This window comes from Sorex fumeus, unplaced genomic scaffold (assembly GCF_029834395.1).
Source record: "Sorex fumeus unplaced genomic scaffold, SorFum_2.1 ptg000034l, whole genome shotgun sequence".
NCBI lineage: Eukaryota > Metazoa > Chordata > Mammalia > Eulipotyphla > Soricidae > Sorex > Sorex fumeus.
This window is the reverse complement of record NW_026606091.1, coordinates 24,679,038-24,706,740: the sequence shown is the minus strand read 5'-3', so window position 1 is coordinate 24,706,740 and position 27,703 is coordinate 24,679,038. Positions and strand designations below refer to the sequence as shown.

The 27,703-nt window shown below is 41.7% G+C and overlaps 1 protein-coding gene across 1 annotated transcript in view; it reads right to left on the bottom strand.

Moving 5' to 3' along the window:
• The window catches only part of UNC13B (unc-13 homolog B), a 252,931-nt gene that overhangs the window by 162,959 nt on the left and 62,269 nt on the right, over nucleotides 1–27,703 (bottom strand). Inside the window, exons 4-7 of the mRNA XM_056117067.1 lie at nucleotides 26,680–26,797; nucleotides 22,788–22,911; nucleotides 21,213–21,286; nucleotides 10,473–10,530 (exon numbers count right to left, since the gene is read on the bottom strand). Coding sequence (XP_055973042.1) covers nucleotides 10,473–10,530; nucleotides 21,213–21,286; nucleotides 22,788–22,911; nucleotides 26,680–26,797 — 374 coding nt within the window. The remainder of the gene's footprint in view (nucleotides 1–10,472; nucleotides 10,531–21,212; nucleotides 21,287–22,787; nucleotides 22,912–26,679; nucleotides 26,798–27,703) is intronic.

The following is a 27,703-nucleotide window of genomic DNA, read 5'->3' as shown; positions in this document are numbered from 1 at the left end:
GATGAGAAATGTGGGTCGGAGCAATAGCACAGCAGGTAGGGTATCTGCCAACCCGGTTCAATCAGTGGCATCCCATATTGTTCCCCCAAGCACTGTCAGAAGTATTTCCTTAGAGAGCCAGGAGTACCCCAGAGCATCAGGAGGTATACGCCCAGCCCCTGCAAAAAAAGATGAGAAGTGTAACAAGGAGAGGGAAAAAAATGCAGGAAATGAAGTGTTAATCATTAAATCTACTAAAGGGCAAATGGGTCCTAATTGAACTGCTCTCTAAACATTTCTGAGTTAAAAAGTTTTCAAAATAAAAATATATGTGGAAGTAGGCAAAAATAGGAATAAGCTATTCATAGAAAATGTAATAGTAGGGGGTATGGTACCACCAGCAGGTCAATCTATACCTGTGAGGCGAGTGCATCAGCATCTGACATCACCGTCAGACCTTCAGATACCCCAAAATTGCTGCTGTGCCTTTGGCCAGACCCCAAAAACTTGGGGCAAAGTTTACCAAGAAAGTAAATGGTCAAAAGTTAGGTATGTGGGAGACACACCCACAAACCATTTCCAGCTCAGCTATATAATTGGAGGCATGGCCTCTCTGGTTCCTGATTGAACTGCTTAATGCCCATGATCCCAGAGACTCAGAAACAAATCTCGGAACCCAAAGGCTTTTGGCAGAAATGCATCCTGTTCCTGCAGTAGGTTACTGGTGCTGGGCCACTCCAGGTGGGAATAGGTTTCGTACCTTGGCCTGTTCCCCCTGGCTGCCCAGTGATCGCCATCCTCCAAAGGACATTGAACAGTCAGGTTTGGGCCTGCAGTGACGAAACACGCCTCACCAGATGGGGGTGGAACCAGCCCTTTCCTCCCCAACCCAGCGGGACTCTGAGTCGCTGCCTACAAATGGACTCTCTGGCTCCTGATCAAGCTAATTAATGACCATGATCCCAGAGACTTGGAAACAAATCTTGAAACCCAGCAGCTTTTGGCAGAAATGCATCTGGACCACATACAAGGTGGTCACCACCTCAGAGCTTATAGGAAAGCCAGGTATGAGCCAGCAGTGATGGGGCAACTGCAGTCTCATGGGAAGGGGGGTGGTACCAGCTCGTCCTTCACGCCCTACCGAGGTCACGAGTTGCCCCCCCATGAGCGGCTCTCTGGCACGACCATGGCTCCAGAGGCAAAAGGACTTAATCCAGAGCCCGGCAGCTTGTGGCAGAAAAGTGAATGGACCATGCGTTAAACTATGGTGCCATGCCTCCCCGGGAGGGAAAGAATGTTGCTCCCTTCCGCCTTCCTGCCCCCCCCCCCCCCAGCAGCAAGGTGGCTGCCGCCTCAAAGTTTATAGGAAAGCTAGGTATAAGCCTGCAATGAAGGGGCAACTGCAGTCTCATGGGAAGGGGGGCGGTACCGGCTCGTCCTTCACGCCCTACTGAGGTCACGAGTTGCCCCCCACTAGCGGCTCTCCAGCACAGCCATAACACCAGATGCACAGAAACCAATCTCGTAATTATCTGGCTCTCTGCAGAAATACAAAATTGCAAGGCCGCTATTGCGGCCACAGTCACACAAGATTATATATATGATTCTCATAACCAGCTATAGAAAACTAAGTATTTCACAATGCCTTTTCAGCAATTCTGATGGGGGGGGTGGGAATTCTAAACAATAATGGTGCATCTTTTGTCAAAACAATGAATGTAATCAATGTAGAGAAGAGTTAAGTGGAAATCATCTGCCTCACAGGCATTGGGAGGGGTGGGAGGTTCCTGATTGAACTGCTTAATGCTCCTCTACACCAGGTGAGGCTTATATCATTGGGCATATTCCAGAGCAGAAGGCTGTGGGAAGCCAAGAGCCCTCTCATAGACCCTGGTCATGGTTCCCATGTTAGGAACTGCTTGGGACAGACATTGGTGACAGTCTCCCAGGACTTCCTGATCTCAGCAGATACCTGATCTATAGCCACACATCAGGCTGACAGCTTATCTGGCCTTATCTATAGTAACCTCCAGGATGCATCTACTCCCTAAGACCCTTTGATATACAAATGTAAAGCTCAGGATGCACCTACTGCCACAAGACCCTTTGATGTGCAAATGTCTACCTTGAATATTAGGTAAAGCTCTTGTTGCTGACCTTACCATATATGGTTATATTGCCTCTGCTCCTGACTGAGCTGCCCGGACCCTATATAAACAGCCTGTATCCCTCAATAAAGCCTGTCCCTTTTTCTCTCTTTTTCTATTTCTAAACTGTACTCTGTCTCTTGTGTCTTGTTCATTCGGTTGGTCCCTCCTTGCACCATCGGATCAATCCTCGGGCCACCTCCGCGGGCCAGAGAGTGGTTACCGGGGGCCCCCTGCAGAAGGCCAAGCCCCTCCCTATTGAGTAGGTCCCAGCAGCCTCCACATCTGACCTGGGCCATAGTAAGGGCCCACATCACAGCTCCTGCCTAACCTTGAGGCTCCGCATTCATGAACAGGCAGAAAAGAGAGCAATCTCCAGCTTAATCCCTCAGTATTTTCTTGGGCATAGGGGTAGGAGTAGCTACAAAGGCTCACTGTGAGCACAATAAGAACGCTAGAAAACCAATGGAGAATATAGAAGCCCACAAGCTTGATGCGAGAAAACAACTGTAACTAAAGACATAACGCACACCAGTAAATCCTCAGGCAGCGTCTTTAGTGACTCTATGATGAGCATGTTCAATGTGTTCAAAGAAACATTAGCACAGATAGTCAGAAAAGCACAAGAAAGCATGAGACTCAAAATTTTTAAAACTACACAGAAATGCAGAAATAAAGAACATGGTAGGTGATTAAAAAGAAGTCATACATCTGTACCTATATGTTCATTGCAGCACTGTTCACAATAGCCAAAATCTGGAAACAACCCAAGTGCCCTAGAACAGATGACTAGTTAAAGAAACCTTGGTACATCTACACAATGGAATACTATGCAGCTGTCAGGAGAGATGAAGTCATGAACTTTGCTTATAAACGGATAGACATGGAGAGTATCATGCTGGGGCTGGAGAGATAGCACAGCGGGTAGGGCGTTTACCTTGCACACGGCCGACCCGGGTTCGATTCCCAGCATCCCATATGGTCCTCTGAGCACTGCCAGGAGTAACTCCTGAGTGCAGAGCCAAGAGTAACCCCTGTGCATCGCCGGGTGTGACCCAAAAAGAAAAAAAAAAAAGAGTATCATGCTAAGTGAAATGAGTCAGAAAGAGAGGGACAGACATAGAAGGACTGCACTTATTTGTGGAGTATAAAACAACATAACATGAGGCTGACACCTAAGGATAGTAGATACACGGGACAGGTAGATTGCTCCATAGCTGGCAGACTGCCTCATGAGCAAAGGGGAGAAAGCAGATGAAATAGAGAAGGGATCACTAAGAAAATGATGGCTGGAGGAATCAGGAAGGATGGGAGATGTGTGCAAAGAGTAGAGAAAGAACCAAACATAATGACCTCTCGGTGTCTGTATTGTAAAACATAATGCCCCAAAATAGAGAGAGATAATGGGGAATAATGTCTGCCATGGAGGCAGGGGGAGGGTGGAAAAGGGGGGAGTATACCCGGGATAATGGTGGTGGGGTGTAGGATAACACAGTTTTGTCCTTCCTGCAGTCTCAGGTAGTTTAGGTTTATTGATGCTCCCATCACAGTGCTCCCATTCGTCTGTGTTTATTTGTTTTTTTTTTGTGTTCTGTTGACTTGTAAATATTGTTTTTCTCTTCTCCCTAAGTTATTTGCATAGTTTATTCAGAGCAATGTCCTTTTTGTATGGACATAAGAAGACATGCTTTTGTAATGTGACTCTCAGTGATATTTCCTTCCTGGGCATCTGTTCTTTCACTTAAGCCTCCGCTGCCTTAAATTCCTAGCACCCCCAAAAGCAAGGTCCCGATGAGGGACTGGATGGAACCAGGGCAAGCCGTAAGCTATGTGCTACCCTGGTTCTATCGAGATGGGCATGGCCAAAGCGCCATAATGCTTAACTATAAGCTAAGAGCTTGGTCATGGACAAATGCTGTCATGATCCAAAAAGTAAAGGTAAAAAAAGGTAAAGGCCCTCCCGTTGATCATCGATTTGCTTGAGTGGGCCCAGTAACGTCTCCATTGGAGACTTTGTTGTTACTGTGTCTGGCATATCGAATACGTCACGGGGAGCTTGCCAGGCTCTGCCGTGAGGGCGAGATACTCTCAGTAGCTTGCCTGGCTCTCCGAGAGGGGCGGAGGAATCAAACTCGGGTCGGCCATATTGGCTGCGTGCAAGGCAAACGTCCTACTGCTGTGCTATCACTCCAGCCCAGTACTTACGGATGCTAAAAATTGTTAAAATCCTTAACAAATTTTTACTTTTAAGACAACCTTGATGGTTCCGAGAGATAGTAGAGGCTCTTGCTTTGGCTGTTGCTGACCCAGGCTCAATCCCTGGCACCATATATGATCCTCCAAGGACCTCCAGGAGTGATTCCTGAGCACAAAGTCAAACTCACTCCCCCCAACACAATAGCCCAAACCCCGCCCCCAACACGATAAAATCACAGTGAGGGGGCCAGGAATAGCTCAGCAGAAAAGTAAAACATTTGCCTTACAAGCCTGAGGCTAGTAAGATCATAAATTCGTCCCTGGCACTATTCCACACACCCGGTGTGATCCCAGCAGTTTCTCTATTTGGGATGCCTGGAATCACAACCAAGTGTTTGTCACTACAGGAAAAAGAGGAGGAAGTGAATTTGAAAAACAATCATTTCAGAGGCTAGAGATGTATGTAGTTCAGTGGCAGAACACTTATCTTGCCTGTGTGAGACCCTGAATGTGATCCCGAGCAACACATAATGTATTTTTATAAAGAGATTCTCTGTAGAGACACCAACCTAGTGAAACTCCCAGGTACACTGGTCTTTGGGCTGAAAACTCTGGAGTGCCCTCTGGAGGGTGATGGACCAAGACCCCAGGATACCAAAGTTCCTTGTAGTTACCCTCACATCCCACAGCTACCACCATGAAAACTGCCTGGCTTCACTGTTTCATGGCTTATCTCAGAACAGTCCCTAGCTGACAAATTCCCGGTTAAATCAATCTTTGAGCTGAAAACTCTGGGGCTGCTTGGAGCGAGGACTGGCAGCTTCCCTCACCACCCCTAACACTCCCTCCCCAAAATGCTGGAAGCTCCAGCAGTCCAAAAAGTAATAACTAGATTTGGACCCTGCTAGGGTTAGGAAAGATTAATCTGGTCTGAGTGCTGTAGTCTGAGTCTTTGGCAAGATGTTCCCAGGAGAGCTGCCCTACAAGTTTCAATGTTATCTCTTACAGTGTCCATACAAAAATAACTAGTATTAAAATGTGGATAGTTATTGGACTGAGGAAAAGAGGAAAACACCTTAGGAAGTATTTTGCCCTTGGGCAGTCAGGAAGGGCTTTGGTATGCCTTTTAGGTGGTGTTCCCTTTGAACTTGATGGACCCTCAGGGAGGGCTTTCTTATGTTGATTTGGCTACCTGACTGGGTGTGTGTCAGCCTGGAAAGACAAGGGAGTTGGAGAGAGACCAGGTGAATGAAGAGAGAGAGACAGGAGTGAAGAAGGAGAAGATTGGAATAAACTGCAACTAAGACCAACCAACCTGGTTCTCGCTTCTTCCTTCATCTGCCCTTGGCCAACAGCCTTCCCGATCCAGGCCACACACAGCAGCTCAAGGGCACCGAATGCAGGTGGAGAGACAGCCGTCCAGAGAGCCCACAAACACATAACCTCCCACATGATTAGTTTTTTACATTGGGAATGTGCACTGGTGGAGGAATGGGTGTTGGATTATTGTGTGACTGTAACCCAAACATGAAAACTTGTAACTATCTCATGATGATTCAATAAAATTTTTTAAAAATTATAATATTAAAAAAGAAAAAGAAGTCATAAAAGCTTTGAACCGCAGAATAAGAGAAAGGAGTTTCAAAAGGAGGAGGAGGAAACTTCTAGGAAAACAGCAAAAGGTAGAAGATAGCCTGAAAATAAATTTAACAGCACACCAGAGAACTATGGGATGAGTTCAAATGAAAGAATCCATATTAGGGCATCAAATTTTTGTGTACTTTAGCTAACTTGCAACATTGCTTTCTGTAAAACTGCTTGGCTGCTTTGCACCTGGGGTAGAGGGGACTTGGAAAGTGATTTACTGTCCCTGAAATGTATTGTCTCAGTAAAGCACCCTGCAGATTTGGGTAAAGGATAACTCAGGATGCGGGTGGTTGGGGGAAATTGCCCTTTCCTGGAATGTACTGTCTCACTAAAGCACCCTGCAGACTTTGGTAACTCAAAAGGAGGATGGTCAAGGGAGATTACCTAAGGCTTAATGATTCCAGGTATAACCTTGCTTGTGCTGACAATCGATGTACGTAAATGCTGATCTTTGAATCTATAGGCTAAGGAGTGAGGTACTTTTAAATGGATTGGTTAAGAAAGTATATGTTGTTACAAATCTATTGGCTATGAAATGCGCGGGCTTTGCTGTAACAGCCAGTGAAGGCCTATATAAGATCCCCTTTGAAGAAGTTCGGGGCTCTCAGCCACTGCCCGTTTTTGGGGTATGCTGCGGAGCCCCAGCATGCTGGTCTAAATAAACCCCGGTTTTTACTCCTGCAGGAATTGTGTCTATCTGGTCTCTCCGCGCCTCCCAGTGCTAGGGAACTCCCGATCCCAACACAAGAGGAGCAATATAATAATCATCAGAGACCCTGAAAAACAGGACTGCAAATGTGATAAAGAAACAAAAGTTAAAGAAATCATTGGTAAGAATTTCCCAAAGTTGAGGATTACAGGCACTGAGATCCAAGAAGTCCAAAGAGTCCCAATGAAAATACAACCAATCAGGAAAACTTCAGGACATATACTCAAAATTACAAAATCCAAAGATAGAATACTGAATGCAGAAAGATCAAAAAAGGTACTTATATACCAAGAAAGGCCCATTAAATGTACAGCAAATCTATCAAGTGAGACTATAAGTCAGAAGAATATGGAAGAATACAATACAAAAACTCAACATAATGAACACCTCATCAAGAATATTCTCCCCAGCTAGGTTATCATTCAGATTTGAGGTTCAAGGACAGGCAAAAGCTCAGGGAATTTGTAGCCTTGAAACCAGTTTTGCAAGCATTAAAAGAGCTTGAATACTTTTTAAAAGTCAGTTAAAGGACAGTTAAAGGGCAGGAAAACTTCCCATTATGAGGCACTGAGTAAGGCACTCACTAATGGCACATATGGTTGTCTTTCTTAATCTAGTAAAGATTAAGAAAGGTTAAAGACATAGCAATCCATCAACACAAATTGAGTTTTATTATTTTCTGATCATTTTATTTGCCGTTCCTTTAAGTTTTGTTGAACCAAGTAACATGAAATAAATTCATTATATGCCTACAAGTGGGTAGGATGGTGGGGTGAGAAAGAACCTGGGAAAATTGATATAGTGAAGGGGATATTGGCGGTGAGACTGACACTGGAATACTGTACGCCTGAAACAACTCTATTATGAACAACTTTGTAAATCATGGTGTCACAATAAACATTCCTAAAAAAAAAAGTTTAGCATTTGATACCAAAAAACTATATGAATACACCATATACTCACACCTGGAGTCAACCTCCTTCAAATAAAAATAGACTCCAAAGCATGCTGAAAGTAGACTATAGACCAAACATGATTGCCACTCAATGCCTCTTTTGCAAACCACAACACCCAAAAGGAGACAGAGAGAACAAAAGGGAATCCCTGCCACAGAGGCAGGGTGGGAGAGAGGGATGGGGGATGGGGGTTGGTTGGGAGGGATACTGGGACCCATGGTGGTGGAAAATGGGCACTGGTGGAGGGATGGGTACTTGATCATTGTATAACTGAAACCAAAGCACAAAAATTTGTAAGTTTACCAGTCTACAGTATGGGAAAGGATATTCGCCGAATACACATCTGACAAGGGGTTGATATCAAGGATATATAAAGTACTGGTTGAACTCCACAAGAAGAAAACATCCAACCCCATTTAAAAAAATGGGGCAATGAAATGAACAGAAACTTTCTCAAAGAAGAAATCCGAATGGCAAAAAAGCACATGAGAAAATGCTCTACATCATTAATCATCAGGGAGATGCAGATCAAAACCACAATGAGATACCATCTCACACCTCAGAGACTGGCCCACATTCAAAAGAACAAAAGCAACCGATGCTGGCGCGGATGTGGCGAGAAAGGGACACTCCTTCACTGTTGGTGGGAATGCCGACTAGTTCAGCCCTTTTGGAAAACAGTATGGACGTTTCTCAAAAAATTAGAAATTGAGCTCCCATTTGACCCAGCGATACCACTCCTGGGAATATACCCCAGAGAGGCAAAAATGTGTAGTCGAAGTGACATCTGCACTTGTTTGTTCATTGCAGCACTCTTTACAATAGCCAGAAACTGGAAGAAACCTGAGTGCCCAAGAACAGATGACTGGTTAAAGAAACTTTGGTACATCTACACAATGGAGTACTATGTAGCTCTTAGAAAAGATGAAGTCATGAATTTTACATACAAGTGGTACCACCTGGAAAGTATCATGATAAGTGAAATGAGTCAGAAAGAGAGGGATAGACATAAAAAGATTGCATTCATCTGGGGGACAAAGTAACAAAATAGGAGATTAATACCCAAGAATAGCTGAGATCAGTACCAGGAGGATTACTCCATGGCTTAGAGGCCAGCTGGACACTCTAGGGGAAAGGGCAGCTCAGATAGAGAAGGGAGCACCAAATAAAGGGTGTTTGGAGGATCCTCCCAGGAGGGGAGATACATGTTGAAAGTAGACTATGGACTGAACATGATTGCCACTCAATGCCTCTTTTGCAGACCACAACACCCAAAAGGAGAGAGAGAACAAAAGGGAATGCCCTGCCACAGAGGCAGAGTGGGATAGGGGGATGGGTGTGGGAAGGATACTGGGATCCATGGTGGTGGAAAATGGGCACTGGTGGAGGGATGGGTACTTGATCATTGTATAATCGAAACCCAAGCACAAAAATTTGTAAATCTACAAGTGTACCTCATGGTGTTCCACTAATAAAAATTAAAAAAATTTGTAAGTCTACAACTGTACCTCATGGTGTTTCAGTAATAAAAATTAAAAAAAAAATAGACTCCAGATCAGTCCTTTTCTGTGTTCTCAACTATTTTGAGAGTAACTGAGAAAGTAGTAGCCAAACACAAAGAATGAATTTCTCACTATAAGAAAAAAATCTGTTGGGTCAAAGAGATAGTTTTATAGGTAGGGTGATTGCCTTGCATATGGCCAACCTGGGTTCAATCCCTGGCATCTCATGTGGTCACCCATGCACCACCCCGAGTAGTATCTGAGCACAAAAGCCGAATTTGAACATTACCAGGTGTGACCAAAAACAAAACAAGACAAAACAACAACAACAACAAAAACTATGTGGTCTGAATAAATTAATCTCAAGAGAAATGCATTCAATCATTCAAAAAAACAAATGGGGAGTTGGAAAGAACACCACCGAGCAGTATTCAGGGGCTATTCCTGGCACTGAGCTCAGAAACGACCCCTGGCAGGACCATATGTAGGGGAAGGAATTAATCAAGGTCAGTCACATGCGAGACAAACACCTTACCCCCTTAAACTATCTCTCAGTGCTCACCAAATTTTATTAAGGCTTATTATTTACTATACATCGGGTATTAAGCAAGATGCTAGGGTCATAAGTGAAAGAATGTCTGTGCTTTTTAAAAAATTGTCCTTACAAAAGAAACATACATAGACAACAGAAAGTAAGATGTATACTGGATACTAAGAGCACATAGAGGAAAGACACATATGCTAGATCTGGATGAAGGAAGAATTAGACAAAAGATTTTCTAGAGGTGATGACATTCTAACTCGTGCGGGCCCAGTAACATCTCCATTGAAGACTTTGTTGTTACTGTGTCTGGCATATCGAATACGTCACGGGGAGCTTGCCAGGCTCTGCCGTGCGAGCGAGATATTCTCAGTAGCTTGCCGGGCTCTCCGAGAGGGGCGGAGGAATCGAACTCGGGTCGGCCATGTTGGCTGCGTGCAAGGCAAACGCCCTACTGCTGTGCTATCGCTCTGGACATTCTAACTAACCCTTAAGAAATAGTAACAGATGAGTGGAGAGAGAAGGGAAAGAAATCATTCCTTCTGGAGTAAATGCTGGCAAACGGAGAAAAAAAAATCTACGGGTACCACTGCACTGTGAAACAAGAAAAAAATAATCTCTTCCTAAAGTTAATTGGCAGACAAACACTGGAAATACAGGTTGAATAGGTATATTTGGTGGCTATATTTGTTTATAGAGCATATCTATATCTTTTCCAACTCAAAATTAAAGCACAATTTGGAGAACAGAGAGAAACTGTAGTTAAGATAGATTCAGAGACAAATTCTCACTCACAACACTGGGCGGCAGCAGTGGGCAATGGCTTCCTCTGGTTTTCTTCTTGAATAGAATACTAGAAGCAGAAAGAAGGGGAAAAAGTGTAAGAGATCCAAATAAAGAGAGGAGATCATAGATACCCATTATAATGTTTAGCATTTGACTGGAGGCAGCCTTTCATTGAACTGAAACATCTTGCTGACTGCCCTCTGCAATCCTGACATACAAGGTCAGACTATCAATAAGGTATCGGCCCACTGCAACAGGCTACAAGCAAGATAACAGAGAGCTGTTCAAAACAAAGACTTCTGGGTACCCCACCTTCCAGCTCTGCCATAAAGCTGTAGAAAGCATAGTTTTGTAAGTCTTGGAGGACTAAGAAAACTCAGTCCAATTTCTCCTCACTGAAAATTAAGTTTTTAATGGGGAGGTTGGGGGGGGGGGCAGGGGAGTAATAGAGTTTCTTCCCTCTCGAGGTCACATAGAAAAGTGAAATTACTTGGGGCTATAGCAATAGCACAGAGGGTAAAAGCCTTGAACAAGGCTAATGCATTGTCTCCAGAACCCCAGATGGTCCCCTGATCTCTGCCAGGGGTGATCCCTGAGCACAGAGCCAGGAGTAACCCTGAGCACCGCCAGGATGCTGTGGAGCAGCATGTGGAGCAAAACCAAAACCGGTGAAGTTACTTACTCAAACATGAAATAAACATGTGTATCTAGAATTCCCTTCCCACTTAGAATTTACCCTCCCCAACTCAACTCACCATCCAAAAATCAACAGTGTCCCATAAGTAACAAAAACAAACACTGTATACAAAAGTATCAAAGGTTTTTATTTTAATTTTATACTGATTCTTATTAAGTACAAGTCTTGAGGATGGGCAAAATTTGGAAAGTCAAAACAAAAGCAGAGAGTCATAAACAAGTTACAAAGATTCACAGAGTTAAGAAGACAAAATAGTTGGGTTTCAAAGCCCAGTGGCGGTTTGGAAAGAAATGTTGGTCCAATTTACAAATATAATATTTAGAGTTCTCATGAGAATCTTCCACTTATTGATAAGCTGAGTAATTCAGAGCTTATCTGAAGCTGTCAATAATTATATCATTCATTCAAAAGGTATTTCTCAAGAACCTACTAAGTGCAAGACTTTAATTCTAAGGACCAAAAATAAGACTAGTAAGTCAGGGTAAGGATTTCCCATTTTATTCTAGTAGACGGGGAAGACATTTAGACTTTTAATTACAATTTTTAAAAAATGACTGCTGTGTGAGAAGAAAAGACAAGAAAGAGGGAATATATAGTAGTTATATTGTAGTAACTAGACATCGTTGATGGGGACTTACACGAGTGTGTTAATGGTGAAGAACATTTCAAGTGATCTAATTCAAAATAACAAAGGACCAAAGAGAACAGGGGCAAAGGCATATTCCTCACATATCTAAGGGGCCCTTGGCCTACTCTGCATTGCTTGGAAGGCCTAATAAATAACTTTTAAAAAATTAAACAAATACATATTGATCTATCAATAGATTTGTATATGTAAAGTACCTTATAAACAATAAACTATGATACAAATATCAGAGATAAATATTCTTACTACTAGTGCTAAAAGATGACAATAAGTCAAGCACAATTTAAATGATCTCTCAATATTTTAAAAACTACCAATTATAAAAATGTCCAAGTCATTTTACAAAGGAACTTATACTTAGTTACATATAGCCTCCATCACAATAATTTTTGTAGCCATAACATAGGCAATAATAGTGAGATAATCCTAAAACTTTGCTAAACTAGAAGAATTCAGACAAAGATGAAGGCATTTTCAGAAACATTTAATGAATATCTTTTAAGCAAAAATTGAAATTCAATCAAAAAGTTGAAATGCAGTCTAATTAATGTTGACAACTAAGAAAACATCTGTAAGATCTATATTTTAAAAAAAGATGAAAAAGTGGCATTAGAAAGAAAAATTATCCTATCAAAAATAGGAAGAACCCAAAGACAATAGAAATGAAGGTCAAAAAAACTGATTCTTGGTAGGAAGCTTGCCACAAGGTGGAGAGTGGTTAGGACAGAGAAGTGACCCACTATAAATGATAGTGGGAGATGATCATCCTGAACAAGAACTGAGTACTGAAAGGGGGTAAAGTGATATGCATGAGACTCTTTCAGCAACAGTATTGCAAACCACAGTGCCTAAAAGGGGAAAAAAGAAATGTACCTTTTATTGAGGTGGACTGGTGAGCGGAACTGGGGGTATAGGTGGAAGGACTAGACCCTGGTGAAGGAATGGGAGCTGGAACATAGTATGACTGAAATTCAATCATGATCAACTTTATAACTTTGTATCTCCAGATGATTCAATAAAAATTTTTTAATGGGGAGAAGAAATGCACAGAATCTTCCTCAAAGAAGAACTACAAATAGCAAAGAGCGTATGAAAAAACTCTCTAAAATCACTAATCATCAGGAAATGCAAATTAAAACAAAAATGAGATATCACCTCACACCACAGAGACTAGCACTAATCAAAAAGAATGACAACAACCAATACTGGCATCAATGTGAAAGGAATAGGGACCCTCCTTTAGTGATAGTAGAAATGTATTGCCTTTTGGGAAGACAATATGGACAAACATTCCTCAGAATAATAGGATTTGGGGCTTCCATGTGTCCCAGCAATTTTACTCCAGGGAATATTCTCCAAGGGCCCAAAAGAAAGATGCAGAAAATAAATTTGCACTCCTAAAATCATTGCAGCACTACAAAATATGGAAACAAACCAAGAGCCCAAGAACAGATGACTGGATAAAGTACATACATACAATGGGATAATACTTAGCCTTTAAAGAATAAAAAAGATGAAGTCATGCAATTTACTGCTGAGTACATGGATTTTTTTTATATTAAATGAAGTTTGTCAGAATGAGGGATAGACACAGAATGATCTCTCTCACATGCAGGATATAAAGAAACATGGTAGACAAATGAGTCTCAGAAGAGAGCAGCATGCTACAGAGATGCCTCCCTACCCCACACCAGGCTGATATCACCTAGGCACCTCTGAGGAGGGAAGATTTATCTGCCCCAAAAGAACCCCAGCAGCTGCAAACCTCTAGAACCCAATCACTGCCACACTCATGGTCAACCCTCAGAGGCTCGCCCCCAACCCCCTACACAAGAGACTGAATCCACTGAAAAACCCAAGTATACGGGACTTGTGATTGAAATCTCTAGGCTTTCAGAGTGGGTAATGGGCCCCTTCACCCATTTTCCTAGAGGGGCTTCCGCCTTCCTGGCAGTCATGCTCACAAACTGCCTCTGGGTGCTATTTAAACACATTAATGGCCATGATCCAGACTTAGAAATGAATCTCAGAAGAGAGTAACATGCTGCAAAGATGCCTCTGGACCCCAAAATCACCATCCTCTAGCAGTCTATGAAAAAAAATTTAGAATTCCAGGAGTGGGGCTGGAATGACAGCACAGCGAGTAGGGCATTTGCCTTGCATGCAACCAACATGGCCGACACGAGTTCAATTCCCAGCATCCCATATGGTCCCCCGAGCACCGCCAGGACTAATTCCTGAGTGCATGAGCCAGGAGTAACCCCTGAGCATTGCCGGGTGTGACCCAAAAAGCAAAAAAATTTTAAAAATTAAAAAAAAATAGAATTCCAGAAGTGCAGTTGCAAAGCAGCCATGCAACATTTCACACATGATTATGCCACTGATACACCAAGAGAAGCACACCACATTTGGTGGGTATAAGGTAGAAGACAACCAATCTTGACTTTAAAAAAAAGAAAGATATGGGGCTGGAGAGATAGCACAGCGGGTAGGGCGTTTGCCTTGCACGCAGTCACCCAGGTTTGATTCCCAGCATCCCATATGGTCCCCTGAGCACCGCCAGGAGTAACTCCTGAGTGTGGAGCACCGCCAGGAGTAACCCCTGTGCACTGCCAGGTGTGACCCAAAAAACAAAACAAAACAAAAAGATGTGTGTGTGTGTGTGTGTGTGTGTGTGTGTGTGTGTGTGTATTCAAAACTCTAACAACAAAACTCAAAATTCTAATGACATGTTAATGATCTCTAATTCAGGGGGTTAATGCCTCCAAGAACTTTCACACACTTTCCTCAAAGGAAACCTTTTTTTTTTTTTTTTTTTTTTTTTTGCTTTTTGGGTCACACCCGGCGATGCTCAGGGGTTACTCCTGATTCATGCACTCAGGAATTGCTCCTGGTGGTGCTCGGAGGACCATATGGGATGCTGGGAATTGAACCTGTGTTGGCCATGTTGGCTGCGTGCAAGGCAAGTTGGCCATGTTGGCTGCGTGCAAGGCAAACGCCCTACCCGCTGTGCTATCGCTCCAGCCCAAAGGAAACCTTTTTGGCTCATTTTTAGTCAATTCATAACAAGCAATACAAAATAAATTAGTTATCATCTGCCTTCAGGGCAGGCTAGCGTGGTAATGGGCAAACTCAAAATAAAGGTGGGAAGGTGTAATGGTGAAATTGGTGTTGAAATATTGAATGTAATCAATTACTGTGAACAACTCTTCAAAAATAAAATTTTAAAAAAAGAAAGAAGCATAGGAGAATAACAAATGCCCAAAGGCAATAGAAATGAAGAGCAGGAGAATTGGACTTCAGTGTGAAGCTTGCCACTGGGGTGGGATACGAGGGATAAGTCAGGGAAGGGAATACTGAGACAATGGTGGAGAGACAAAGTTCCTGCCATAGAAGTGGGCTGGAGGGTGAGAGGGAAACTGAAACATTGGTAAAGGGAAGTGGACATTAATCAGTGTTGGAACATTGTACAACCTGAAATAATAATGAATAACTTTGTAACTCTTGTTGATTCAATTAAATGTGAATTCAATTAAAAAAGGAAAATTATGTGTCAAATTTATTTATAAATATAGATGCAAATAATCTCAGAAGAGATGACAAACTGAAACTCAGGGGCATACTAGTTTTAGGACTGAAAAAACTGAGGCTCCCTCAGGAGGGAGACAGGCTGAGTCCCCACCCTGTGGACGCCCTGGAAGCTGCCACACACCCCACAGCCACCATCATACAAACATCCCAACTTCACTGCTTCAGTATTAATCTCCGCACACTCCAAGCTGATAAAACTCCCAGATACATCCGTTTTCAGACTGAAAACTCTATATTGCAAGTTTTGCCATATTTCCATCCACTAAGATTGTGTCAAAACCTTAAAGTCAAAACCTATTGTTGCTGCAAGTTCTGGATCAAAAGTATCATCTGTGAACAATAATTGTTATGTATCATGGCAGTAAATATTTGCAAGAAATCCCACTCATCTGCTGTCCCAGCTAAAATGATATAGTAAGCATGCACAGTTTGCAGTCTCCCATTTTTATGTAAATAAAATAGATGTACCTTTATCAGTACATTGGATTTTATGATTTACATTTATCATTGATTTAAAAAAATCCACCCAGGGGCACAGTGGGTAAGGCATTTGCCTTGCACACGGTCGACCCGGGTTCGGTTCCCAGCATCCCATATGGTCCCCCGAGCACCGCCAGGAGTAATTCCTGAGTGCAGAGCCAGGAGTAACCCTTGAGCATCGCCGGGTGTGACCCAAAAAGAAAAAAAAAAAGATAAGCTAATTGGCTGGTGCTAGAGAAACATTGGCATCTTTATTAATGCCCAGCAGTTTTCTCCAAATTGCATTACATGTCCAGCCCATCTGATTTTCGACACCTTGGCAAATGAGACAGCATCCCTGATTCTCGATCGTCGATGGAGGTCGGAATTCCGGATTCCTTTTCTCACTTGAGTGAAGCATGATACTCCAAGCATGGTTCCTTTTTGGGAGACCCGAATAGCATTCTCATCCTGGTTTCATAGGGCCCAGGTCTCTGAGGCATATGTTATTGCAGGAAGAATAGTGGAGTCAAAGAGATGCATGGAGCTAGAGGTTCTTCGTCTTCTTAACCTCTTCGACTCTCTTGAAGGCGTACCACGCCGCTCTCTTCCTGCAGCTCAGGTGACAGATTATTCGTCATATTGAGTTCTCCACCTAGGTACACATAACTGTTGCATTCGGAGATGTTTGTTCCCTTGAGAGCGAATGGAAAGACAGGAACGAGTCCATTTCTCACGAACATTGTCCTCGTGAGATTCAGCTGCAGTCCAACCTTTCCACACTCACGGTCAGAGCTGGCCAGCATTTGTGCCACTTGGCTAATGTTTGGTGTTACTAGAACGATGTCTTTAGCAAAGCAGAGGTGGTGAAGTTGCCGACCATCTATCTTCACTCCCATTCCTTCCCATTCCAGTCATCACATGACATTCTCGAGGGTGGAACTGAAGAGTTTCGGTGAAATGGCATCACTCTGCCAAACCCCTCTCTGTATGTCGATGACCAATGACTAGTTGATACTCAAAAATCTATTTCTGTGTCTTGTTGGTTGGGTAAAATAAAACACTAAATGACAGTTTGAGAAAGGCTTATTGCTTCCTGATTTTGATGGATCTGGGAACATATTATTTACAATGAAAATCTTGGTAATTTACTGTAGCAAGTAGCCAATAGTTTATCAAAACCAAATTATACAGACTAATAAATCTTTTCCACAGTATTCAATTTTCTAGTATCTTGCAATTGTACATTGCATACTTTTTTTAACTCATGTTACATACTTTTTTTTTTTTTTTTGCTTTTTGGGTCACACCCAGCGATGCACAGGAGTTACTCCTGGTTCATGCACTCAGGAATTACTCCTGGTGGTGCTCGGGGGACCATATGGGATGCTGGGAATCGAACCTAGGTCAGCTGTGTGCAAGGCAAACACACTACCCACTGTACTATTGCTTCAGCCCCTATATAATTTAGTATAATTTCTGGGCAGTTTGCTCTTTGTATACAATAGCAAACAATGAATATTTTGTGGGCCACCCTCACAATACATGTGGTAACAGATTTATTTCAACTTTTCTTTCAAAATTGTACATAAAAAGAAACCTTCCATTCTAACTTGATTTATGTTAGACTACATGTGATTGAAGGATTTGTACATTCTGTATGTTTTTACTAAATATGAAAACATTAATGTTGGGGAAAGGTAGCAAATACATGTACTTAGAGTTTGGTCATATTACATTAAAACTGTAGATTTGTATATCTATGTAGTATGTATTGATGGTGGATGGAGCGATAGCACAGCTGTAGGGCATTTGCCTTGCACGCAGCCAACATGGCCGACCCGAGTTCAATTCCTCCGCCCCTCTCGGAGAGCCCGGCAAGCTACCGAGAGTATCTCGCCCGCACGGCAGAGCCTGGCAAGCTCCCCGTGATGTATTCGATATGCCAAACACAGTAACAACAAAGTCTCCAATGGAGACGTTACTGGGCCCGCTCGAGCAAATCGATGATCAATGGGAGGGCCTTTACTTACTTTACTTTATGTATTGATGGCATTCCTATTAATTTTTTTGCTCCTTGGATAGCTTTTTTTTCCTTTTTCTTCTCCATCTTTGGATTGTTGTCTTAATTTGGTTCAAGATTGGATATATACTAAACTTTTAAAAACTTATTTTAATAAATTTATATTGTAACCTTTTATAGTTTTTGAATACATTACACAAGTTTCCCTAAAAAAAAAAGAAAAAATACTAAGCTATCAAGTCAAATTCATTGTATTTGATACTTTTATCCACCATAAATATTATAGTATTTATGTGAATTTTATGTATATGTGAGCATATATTAATGTTGATGAAGAGATGTCTTATGTATGACCTATGAGACTCTAAATGCAAGGATAGAGCCAGAGAGAGAGTGTAGAAGGTGAGGCACTTGCCTATCATGTGGTCAACAACAACAACACTGTTGTTCATCGATTTGCCCGAGCGGGCCCAGTAACATCTTCATTTTGAAACTTGTTGTTACTGTGTTTGGCATATTGAATATGTCACTGGTAGCTTGCCAGGCTTTGCCATGTGGGCAAGATACTCTTGGTAGTTTGCCAGGCTCTACGAGAGGGGCGGAGTAATCGAACCCAGCTTGGCCGGACTGGCTTCGTGCAAGGCAAATGCCCTATCGCTGTGCTATTGCTCCAGCCCATCATGTGGTCAATCACATGGAAAAAGTAGAAATTAAATAAAATGTTCTTAATATGATAGAATGAATTTATCAAAATCCACAGGAAAAAAATTTGATTTATAAAGCATTATTCTTATAGTCAGGAAACAGAAAAAATTTCTCACGATTAAAAATTGGATATTTTGCAAATAAATTTTTCTATACTTTTTATAGCATTTTACCATGGATTAAACCCAGAGATGTGTGCTCTATAGTTGAGCTTCATCTCTAATCCTAACAAATGCAGTTTTTAAATAGTCCCTACTAATCTTCTTAATTCTTGTAACATTTGAGAAAAATCTTTAAGATATTTTTCTTATTCCATAAAATTTACTTCAGTTCTCTTGTTTCTAGGTAATTGTTCTCAATCTCTTTTGTTTTTTAGAATTTTATTTTTAATGTGTTCTAAGATTTTTTCCTTGTTCTTCAATGTTTTTTCTATACAAGCTACCTAAGTGAGTTCTTTTTATTTCTATTCAGTTGCTACAAATATGGTATGAACCCAAATTTTACCTGTAATGACCAAAGAGATAGTACAGTGGGTAAGGCGTTTGTCTTGCATACAGCTGACATAGGTTTAATTCCCGGTATTCCATATGGTCCTCTGAGCCCACCAGAATGACTCCTGAGTGCAAAGCCAGGAGTAACCTGAGTAAAGCTGGGTGTGGCTCAAAAACCAAAACAAAAAATATTTTACCTATAGTTCCCTAAGCACATGCAACCTCAGATGAAGGTTCTTTCATGAAGTTGTTTACTAAGATAACCTCTGGCACTCAAAATTTTATTTTATAATCAGACCAGTTTTTCAATAGCCCAAAATGTTAAAAAGTAAAATTTTATGTTATTTCCCCACCACCAATCAACACCAAAATTGTTCTCCAACCTGACGGCCCAGGCTGAGTTATATTCTGAATATCACATTCATTTATGAAGATGTCAGGACAGCAAGACCAAGGAGGAAATCCCTCAACACAGAACCAGGAAGAGCTCCTAGGTATAATTCAAAACCACCCATCACCCACCCCAAAGACATCCAGACTAGTGCCAATTTAACACCTATGGGATACAAAAGGAGTAACAGAAATGGTAGAAGATGTCCTGCCAAAGAAATTTCAGGTAAACTACTACACTGCCCATTTTCTTAAATGTACTTAAAATTCTTTCTTTCTTCAACATTTTCCCAGATGCCCAGTTCCTTAATAATATGTGCTCTTGGGGCTAGAGATACATTCCAGCAAGTAGGGTGTTTGCCTTGTAAACAGCCAACTCAGGTTCTATCCTAGGAAACCCAAATGGCCCCTGATCCCTGCCAGAAGCGGCCCCTGATCCCTGCCAGAAGCAAATCCTGAGTGCAGAACCAGGATTTAGCCTTGAGCACTACCAGGTATGAATCCTCAAAATAATAATCCACCACGGTACCACGGTCCTCCCGTTGTTCATCGATTTTCTCGAGCGGGCCCAGTAACGTCTCCATCGTGAGACTTGTTACTGTGTTTGGCATATTGAAGACGTCACGGGTAGCTTGCCAGGCTCTGCCATGCGGGCGAGATACTCTCAGTAGCTTGCCGGGCTCTCCGAGAGGGGCGGAGGAATCAAACTCGGGTCAGCCATGTTGGCTGCGTGCAAGGCAAACACCCTACCGCTGTGCTATCGTTCCAGCCCAAAACAATAATAAAATAAAATAATAATAATGTGTCCTATAAAGAGATTTCCTCCCCATTTCTCTATATTGAAAATAAGGCAATCCACGACTGGTTCAGCCCTTTTGGAAAACAGTATGGACAATTCTCAAAAAATTAGAAATTGAGCTCCCATTTGACCCAGCAATACCACTCCTGGGAATATATTCCAGAGAGGCAAAAAAGTATAGTCGAAGTGACATTTGCACTTGTTTGTTCATTGCAGCACTCTACAATAGCCAGAATCTGAAAAAGACCTGAGTGCCCAAGAACAGATGGCTGGTTAAAGAAACTTTGGTACATCTACACAATGGAGTACTATGTAGCTGTTAGAAAAGATGAAGTCATGAAATTTACATACAAGTGGTACCACATGAAAAGTATCATGCTAAGCGAAATGAGTCAGAAAGAGAGGGATAGATATAGAAAGATTTCATTCATCTGGGGAACATAAAGTAACAAAATAGGAGACTAACACCCAAGAAGAGCTGAGATAAGTATCAGGAGGTTTACTCCATGGCTTGGAGGCCAGCCACACATTCTAGGGGGAAAACGCAGCTCAGATAGAGAAGGGAGCACCAAATAAAGGGTGTTGGGAGGATCCTCCCAGGATGGGAGAAGCATGCTGAAAGTAGACTATAGACTGAACATGATTGCCACTCAATTCCTCTTTTGCAAACCACAGCACCCAAAAGTAGAGAGAACAAAAGGGAATGCCCTGCCACAGAGGCAGGGTGGGATGGGGGGATGGGGGGTGGGAGGGATACTGGGATCTGTGGTGGTGGGAAATGGGCACTGGTGGAGGGATGGGTATTTGATCATTGTATAATTGAAACCCAAGCACAAAAATTTGTAAGTCTACAACTGTACCTCATGGTGTCTCTCACTAATAAAGATTTAAAAAAAGAAAAAAAAGAAAAGAAAAAGAGAAAAGAAAAGAAAAGAAGGCAATCCCTACCTCATTGTCTGTTCCCAAAGCATTGATTTGCTCCAATTTGTAGGTCCAATATCTGGCTTCCTCCTCTGGGATATCTACCACAAAAAAAAAGAAAAAAATTGCATTACCAGGTTAATGATTTAATCATAAGAAAAATACTTTATGCAATCAAATGATCACAGAAGAGTAGTAGTCTTACTAGTCTAGTCTTACTAGTAGATTGGTTCTTTCATATACTCAATAATATACCACTGTTCCCATTGAATTGAGACTTAGTATTGTGAAGATGTCAATACAATCTAAAATGATAAAATCTGGAGAGATATAGTACAATGAATAAGGGTGTTTGCCTTACACAGGGCCAACCTAGGTTTGATCCATTGGCATTCTACATTATGGTCCCCTGAGCCCAACAGGAGTGATCTATGAGCACACAGCCACGAGTAGTCCCTGAGCACCGCTGGGTCTGGACCAAACAATAACAGCAACAAAAAAAGTTTAGTTCATTTGAGGGATGGAGTGGTAGTGGTAATGGATGGAGTAGTAAACTGGGGTAGGGTGCTTGTCTTGCACACAGCCAACCCAGGATTTGTTTCCCAGCAAATGGTATGGCCCCCAAGCATTAATTTGAGTGACCCCTGAGTTTAGAGCCAAGAGTAAGCCCTTAGTACAGCTGGAGAAAGCAAAAAAATAAAATATAAATTAAAAAATAAATTATTGGGGGCTGAAGCGACAGTACAGTGGGTAGGGCATTTGCCTTGCATACGACCAACCCAGGTTCAAATTCCAGCACCCCATATGGTTTCCTGAGCACTGCCAGGAGTAATTCCTGAGTGCAAAGCCAAGAGTAACCCCTATGCATTGCCAGGTGTGACCCAAAAAGCAAAATAAATAAATAAATAAATTATATACAAATTTAATAAATTCCTAACAAAATCACAAAAATGTTTTTTCAGAAACTGAAAACCCCATCCTAAAATTCATATGAAACTTAATAGACCTCAAATACCAGGCAAGCTTCGGGGGCTGGAGCAATAGAACAGCAGGTAAAGTGTTTTTCTTGTGTTCAATTCCTGGCATCCCATACAGTTCCCTGAACCTGCCAGGAGTAATCCTTGAGTGTAGAAGCTAGGACAAATACCTGAGCATGCTGGGTGCAGCCCAAAACAAAAACAAACAAACAAACTAACTTTCTTTTAAAAAGAACCTTAGTGCTTGCTTTGCATGCAACCAAACTGAGTTCAATCCCCAGGAGCCCATATGGTCCCCTCCAGGCCCTCCCAGAGCCAGGAGAAACCCTTGAACCCAAATTCAAACCCTGGCACCACATCTGTGCCCTGCTGTTCACTGCTATTCGTGGTCCTGGAAGCTCCACATTCCTTTGGGGTGGTCCTAGTAATCCTGGAATTGCAGGATCCACACAGAGCACATCTGTGGGCCCAACCATTGAACCAACCAGCACAGATGACTAAATATCACTGGGAGGGGCACCCAGTTTCCCTGAGTACTGCTTGGGAAGTCTATCCATCCAAAACAAACAAGCAAGCAAACCATTTCAAACAATTTGGTAAAGTTTATCAAATCAAATAGACTCACCAAAAGGCAGTTCGAATCTTGTATCAAGCAAAATTTTATGGGGAGTTGGGTTTTTAGTTCCACAGATCTCATCATCTTTCATTAATGTCTCTGCCTCCAAGGTAGACCACTCCCCAGGTCCTTCCTAGAAAACAGGGTTCCAAGATTAAATATTATTCTTTCAGACTTCCCTCTTGCTTTATGAGTCGGGTGTTTTTCTCTGAAGTTCCATGGTGGGAAAATTTCAGGTGCACTCATGTCCTGATGAGGTAAACATCACTGTCATCACCTGCCTCTGCTGAATATGACCTATGTTCTCTCTCTTTGTTTGTAGAATGGCTTTCATTGTACTCAGCTCTCTGGAGGCCCACTGGGTATCATTTCCAGAGTGCCAAACTCAAAACCAAGCTTGTCCATGAATCAATATTTATCAACATTTAATACGCACAATTCTTAAATGATTACTTAATGACATTCAACATTTCTATATTTTGTTTTGTTTTGAGCCACACCTGGCAATACTCAGGGGTCACTCATGGCTCTGCACTCAGGAATTATTCCTGAAAGAGATCAGGGGACCATATAGGATGCCCAAGATCAAACCTAGGTCAGCTGAATGCAAGGCAAATGCCCTGTCTGTTGTACTATAGCTCTGGCCCCCACCGCACCACTTCTAATTAGCAAAGACTCACTGTATCACTGTCATACTGTTGTTTATCGATTTCCTCAAGCAGGCACCAGTAACATCTCCTTCGTCCTAGCCCTGAGATTTTTGAAAGTGCCACATTCAAGGCTCTTTCAGGGTCATAAGAATGAGACCCACCATTGTTACTGGTTTTTGGCATATTGAATATGCCACGGGGAGTTTGTCAGACTCTGCCCCCCGCCGTGTAATCCCATCAACGGTCAAGACCCAGAGACTATAAAACCCAGCCCCAGCGTGACATCTTATTATCTAGTTCTTACTGTAAAGACTTACTAATATTGTTAATTAAATAAACCTAAACTAGACCACAATGAAGCTGAACTGCCCATCTACTAGGGAAAATAGAGACTTAGTCAGAACTCAAAAACAATTTAGGAACAAAAAGAAAACACATCTTTACCATTCCTACTCCCAGAGAAAACTCAGAGTCCATGTTAAAGCCAAATAGGAATATAATAGGGTTAGGAGTGTAGCTTAGTACAAGAATGTATGCCTCACACATGTAAAGTCCTGGGTTCAACCTCCAGCACCACAAAAAAAAAACCCAATAATGGAATATAACAGATTATATCCAAGTTCAAAGTGAGAGTTGAGTTATAGTCTAACTTGGGAAAATCAAGTGGGAGTTTTTTTTTTTTTTAGTTTATTCTTCAAAATAAAAGTGAACAGCAAGTGCCATGTCTGATAGTTCCATAATATTAAAATTAGTTCCCTGGGAATTGGTGATTGAAAGAAACAAACAAACAAACAAATAACAGAATCGAATCCAGATTAAGTCTGATGGGTCTTTTCCTTGGTCAGTAATTTAAAGGGGGGGGGGGGCATAGAAACCACTTTAGTTCATAATACACACACACACACACACAAGAAAGGACTACATACCTGATATTGCTGGCACCTACATATTTCTTCACTGAAAATACAGACTTTAAAAAATCTCCTGAATCTTTGGGAAAGGTCAGAAACAGTTTGGTTACAAGTCTTCTGATTAAAAAGGGAGCAGCACGATTTGGAAGCCAGCCTCACATGCTGGGGGAAAAGGCAGCTCAGATAGAGAAGGGACCACCAAGTAAAGGGTGCTTGGAGGGCCAGCTTGGGATGGGAGATGCGAGCTGAAAGTAGACTATAAACCGAACATGATGGCCACTCAATACCTCTACTGCAAACCACAACACCCAAAAGGAGAGAGAAAGCAAAAGGGAATACCCTGCCACAGAGGCGGGGTGGAGGTGGTAGGAGGGATACTGGGATCACTGGTGGCGGAGAATGGGCACTGGTGGAGGGATGGGTACTCGATCATTGAATGACTGAAAAGTAAGCACAAAAGTTTGTAAGTCTGTAACTGTACCTCACGGTGATTCATTGAAAAATTTTTTAACCTCCCTAACTTCAAACTCTACTACAAAGCAGTAATAATTAAAACAGCGTGGTACTGGAACAAAAGCAGAACTGCAGACCAATGGAACAGGGTTGAATACACTGACATCTCCCCTCAATCATATGATCATCTAATCTTTGATAAAGGTGCAAGAAATGTGAAGTGGAGTAAGGAAAGCCTCTTTAACAAATTGTGCTGGCATCACTGGACGACTACATGCAAAAAAATGGGCTCAGAACTCTGCCTAACACCATGTACAAAAATAAGATCAAAATGGATTAAAGACCTCAACATCAGACCAGACACCATAAGGTACATTGAAGACAAAGTTGGCAAAACCCTCCATGACATTGAGGCTAATGGTACTTTCAAAGATGCCATGCCACTGGCCGAGCAAGTGAAAACAGAGATAGATAAATGGGACTATCTTAAACTAAGAAGCTTCTGCACCTCCAAAGAAACAGTGACCAAAATACAAAGACAGTCTACAGAATGGGAAAGGATATTCACCGAATACACATCTGACAAGGGGTTGATAACAAGGATATACAAAATACTGGTGGAACTCCACAAGAAGAAAACATCCAACCCCATCCAAAAATGGGGCAATGAAATGAACAGAAACTTTCTCAAAGAAGAAATCCGAATGGCAAAAAAGCACATGAGAAAATGCTCTACATCATTAATCATCAGGGAGATGCAGATCAAAACCACAATGAGATACCATCTCACACCTCAGAGACTGGCCCACATTCAAAAGAACAAAAGCAACCGATGCTGGCGCGGATGTGGCGAGAAAGGGACACTCCTTCACTGTTGGTGGGAATGCCGACTAGTTCAGCCCTTTTGGAAAACAGTATGGACGTTTCTCAAAAAATTAGAAATTGAGCTCCCATTTGACCCAGCGATACCACTCCTGGGAATATACCCCAGAGAGGCAAAAATGTGTAGTCGAAGTGACATCTGCACTTGTTTGTTCATTGCAGCACTCTTTACAATAGCCAGAAACTGGAAGAAACCTGAGTGCCCAAGAACAGATGACTGGTTAAAGAAACTTTGGTACATCTACACAATGGAGTACTATGTAGCTCTTAGAAAAGATGAAGTCATGAAATTTACATACAAGTGGTACAATACGGAAAGTATCATGCTAAGCGAAATGAGTCAGAAAGAGAGGGATAGACATAGAAAAATTGCATTCATCTGGGGGATATAGAGCAACAAAGTATGAGATCAATACCTAAGAATAGCTGAGATCAACACCAGGAGGATTACTCCATAGCTTAGAGGCCAGCCGGATATTCTAGGGGAAAGGGCAGTTCAGATAGAGAAGGGAACACCAAATAAAGGGTGTTTGGAGGATCCTCCCAGGAGGGGAAATGCATGTTGAAAGTAGACTATGGACTGAACATGATTGCCACTCAATGCCTCTTTTGCAGACCACAACACCCAAAAGGAGAGAGAGAACAAAGGGGAATGCCCTGCCACAGAGGCAGGGTGGGAGGGGGGGGTGGGGGGAAATGAGCACTGGTGGAGGGATGGGTATTTGATCATTGTATGACCGAAACTCAAGCACAAAGATTTGTAAATCTACAACTGTACCTCATGGTGCTTCACTAATAAAAAAAAAAAAAATTTAAAAAAAAAAACTTAAAAGAATGGCAAAAAGAATTATCAGAAAATAAGTCAATAAAATTCCATTTGTGATAAAATAAATAAATAAAAATAAAAAGGGAGCAGCAATCTGAGATTCAGAGGTGATTATTAGCTGGATCTATGAAAAGGGAGAGACAAAGGCAAGAACTATTCCTCGGAATGAGCTCACTAACCTCATCTGATTGACGAATAGTCTTCAGTGCAATCCACACAGTTCCCACCATGGTGTCCCAGATCAGTCCCTTGTTCCATACCTCCACACTTAGACCCAAGTCCAGGCGATTAATCTCACTAAAGGAAAGAAGAAAGCCCTTTAAACAATCACATAATATGAAAGAAACAGTAGTACCTCCAATTTCACATCATTAATACTTTCTCACCAGGACCTTGTTACTGGGGAAAATCAAAATGTCTTAGAAGACTGCAAGCACACTCTAGATTACTAGAAACCTAGGTAAGTTTCAGAAAAATGCCTGTCTGCCTGATCAGCATTTCACAGAAACCTATGAGGCCATTGAGGACATTATCAATGAGAACATTACTAACAAGTCTGTCTACCAACAATCTCCAACTTTTAATGATAGTTTTATGCTTTTTAAATAGTTTTATGTTTTATTTGCCAAAAACTAACACTGCTCCCAATTTATACTTATAGACGTAATATAGACCAAATGCAAGAAACTGTTAGAAAAAAAAGTCTTATACCAGATTTATGAAAGAGTCCAAGCACAAGTAAAGGGGCTTCTGAAAAGGTCTAAGTTTGATGGGAACAATGACAAGCAGGTGAGGAACACTGTAATTTGCCAGAATATACTCCTCAGCTGCTAGTGAACCTGCTAGTCATAACCAGTTAAAGTTGACTATCACTAATTTTTTAAAAATTATTACAGAACAGTGGTAAACAATAATTTTCCTATAGAAGCAATTAGGAAAAATATTTGAAATAAAATCATTCCAAAAACAGCTATAACAAAACCAAACAAAATCAGTGTCATGCATGGTCAAATATCAGCTTGGAAGAACTAATCCCTGTATAATCCATCTTAAATTGGAAACAAACACTTTAAATTAATGCTCAAAATAAATCCCTTACTACAAAGCTCTAATTAGAATATAATGTTACTGAAGGGAATATAAGAAAAATGATACAATGGGTCAAAGCAATAGATAAAGGGCTAGAATGGGGCCGGAGTGAAA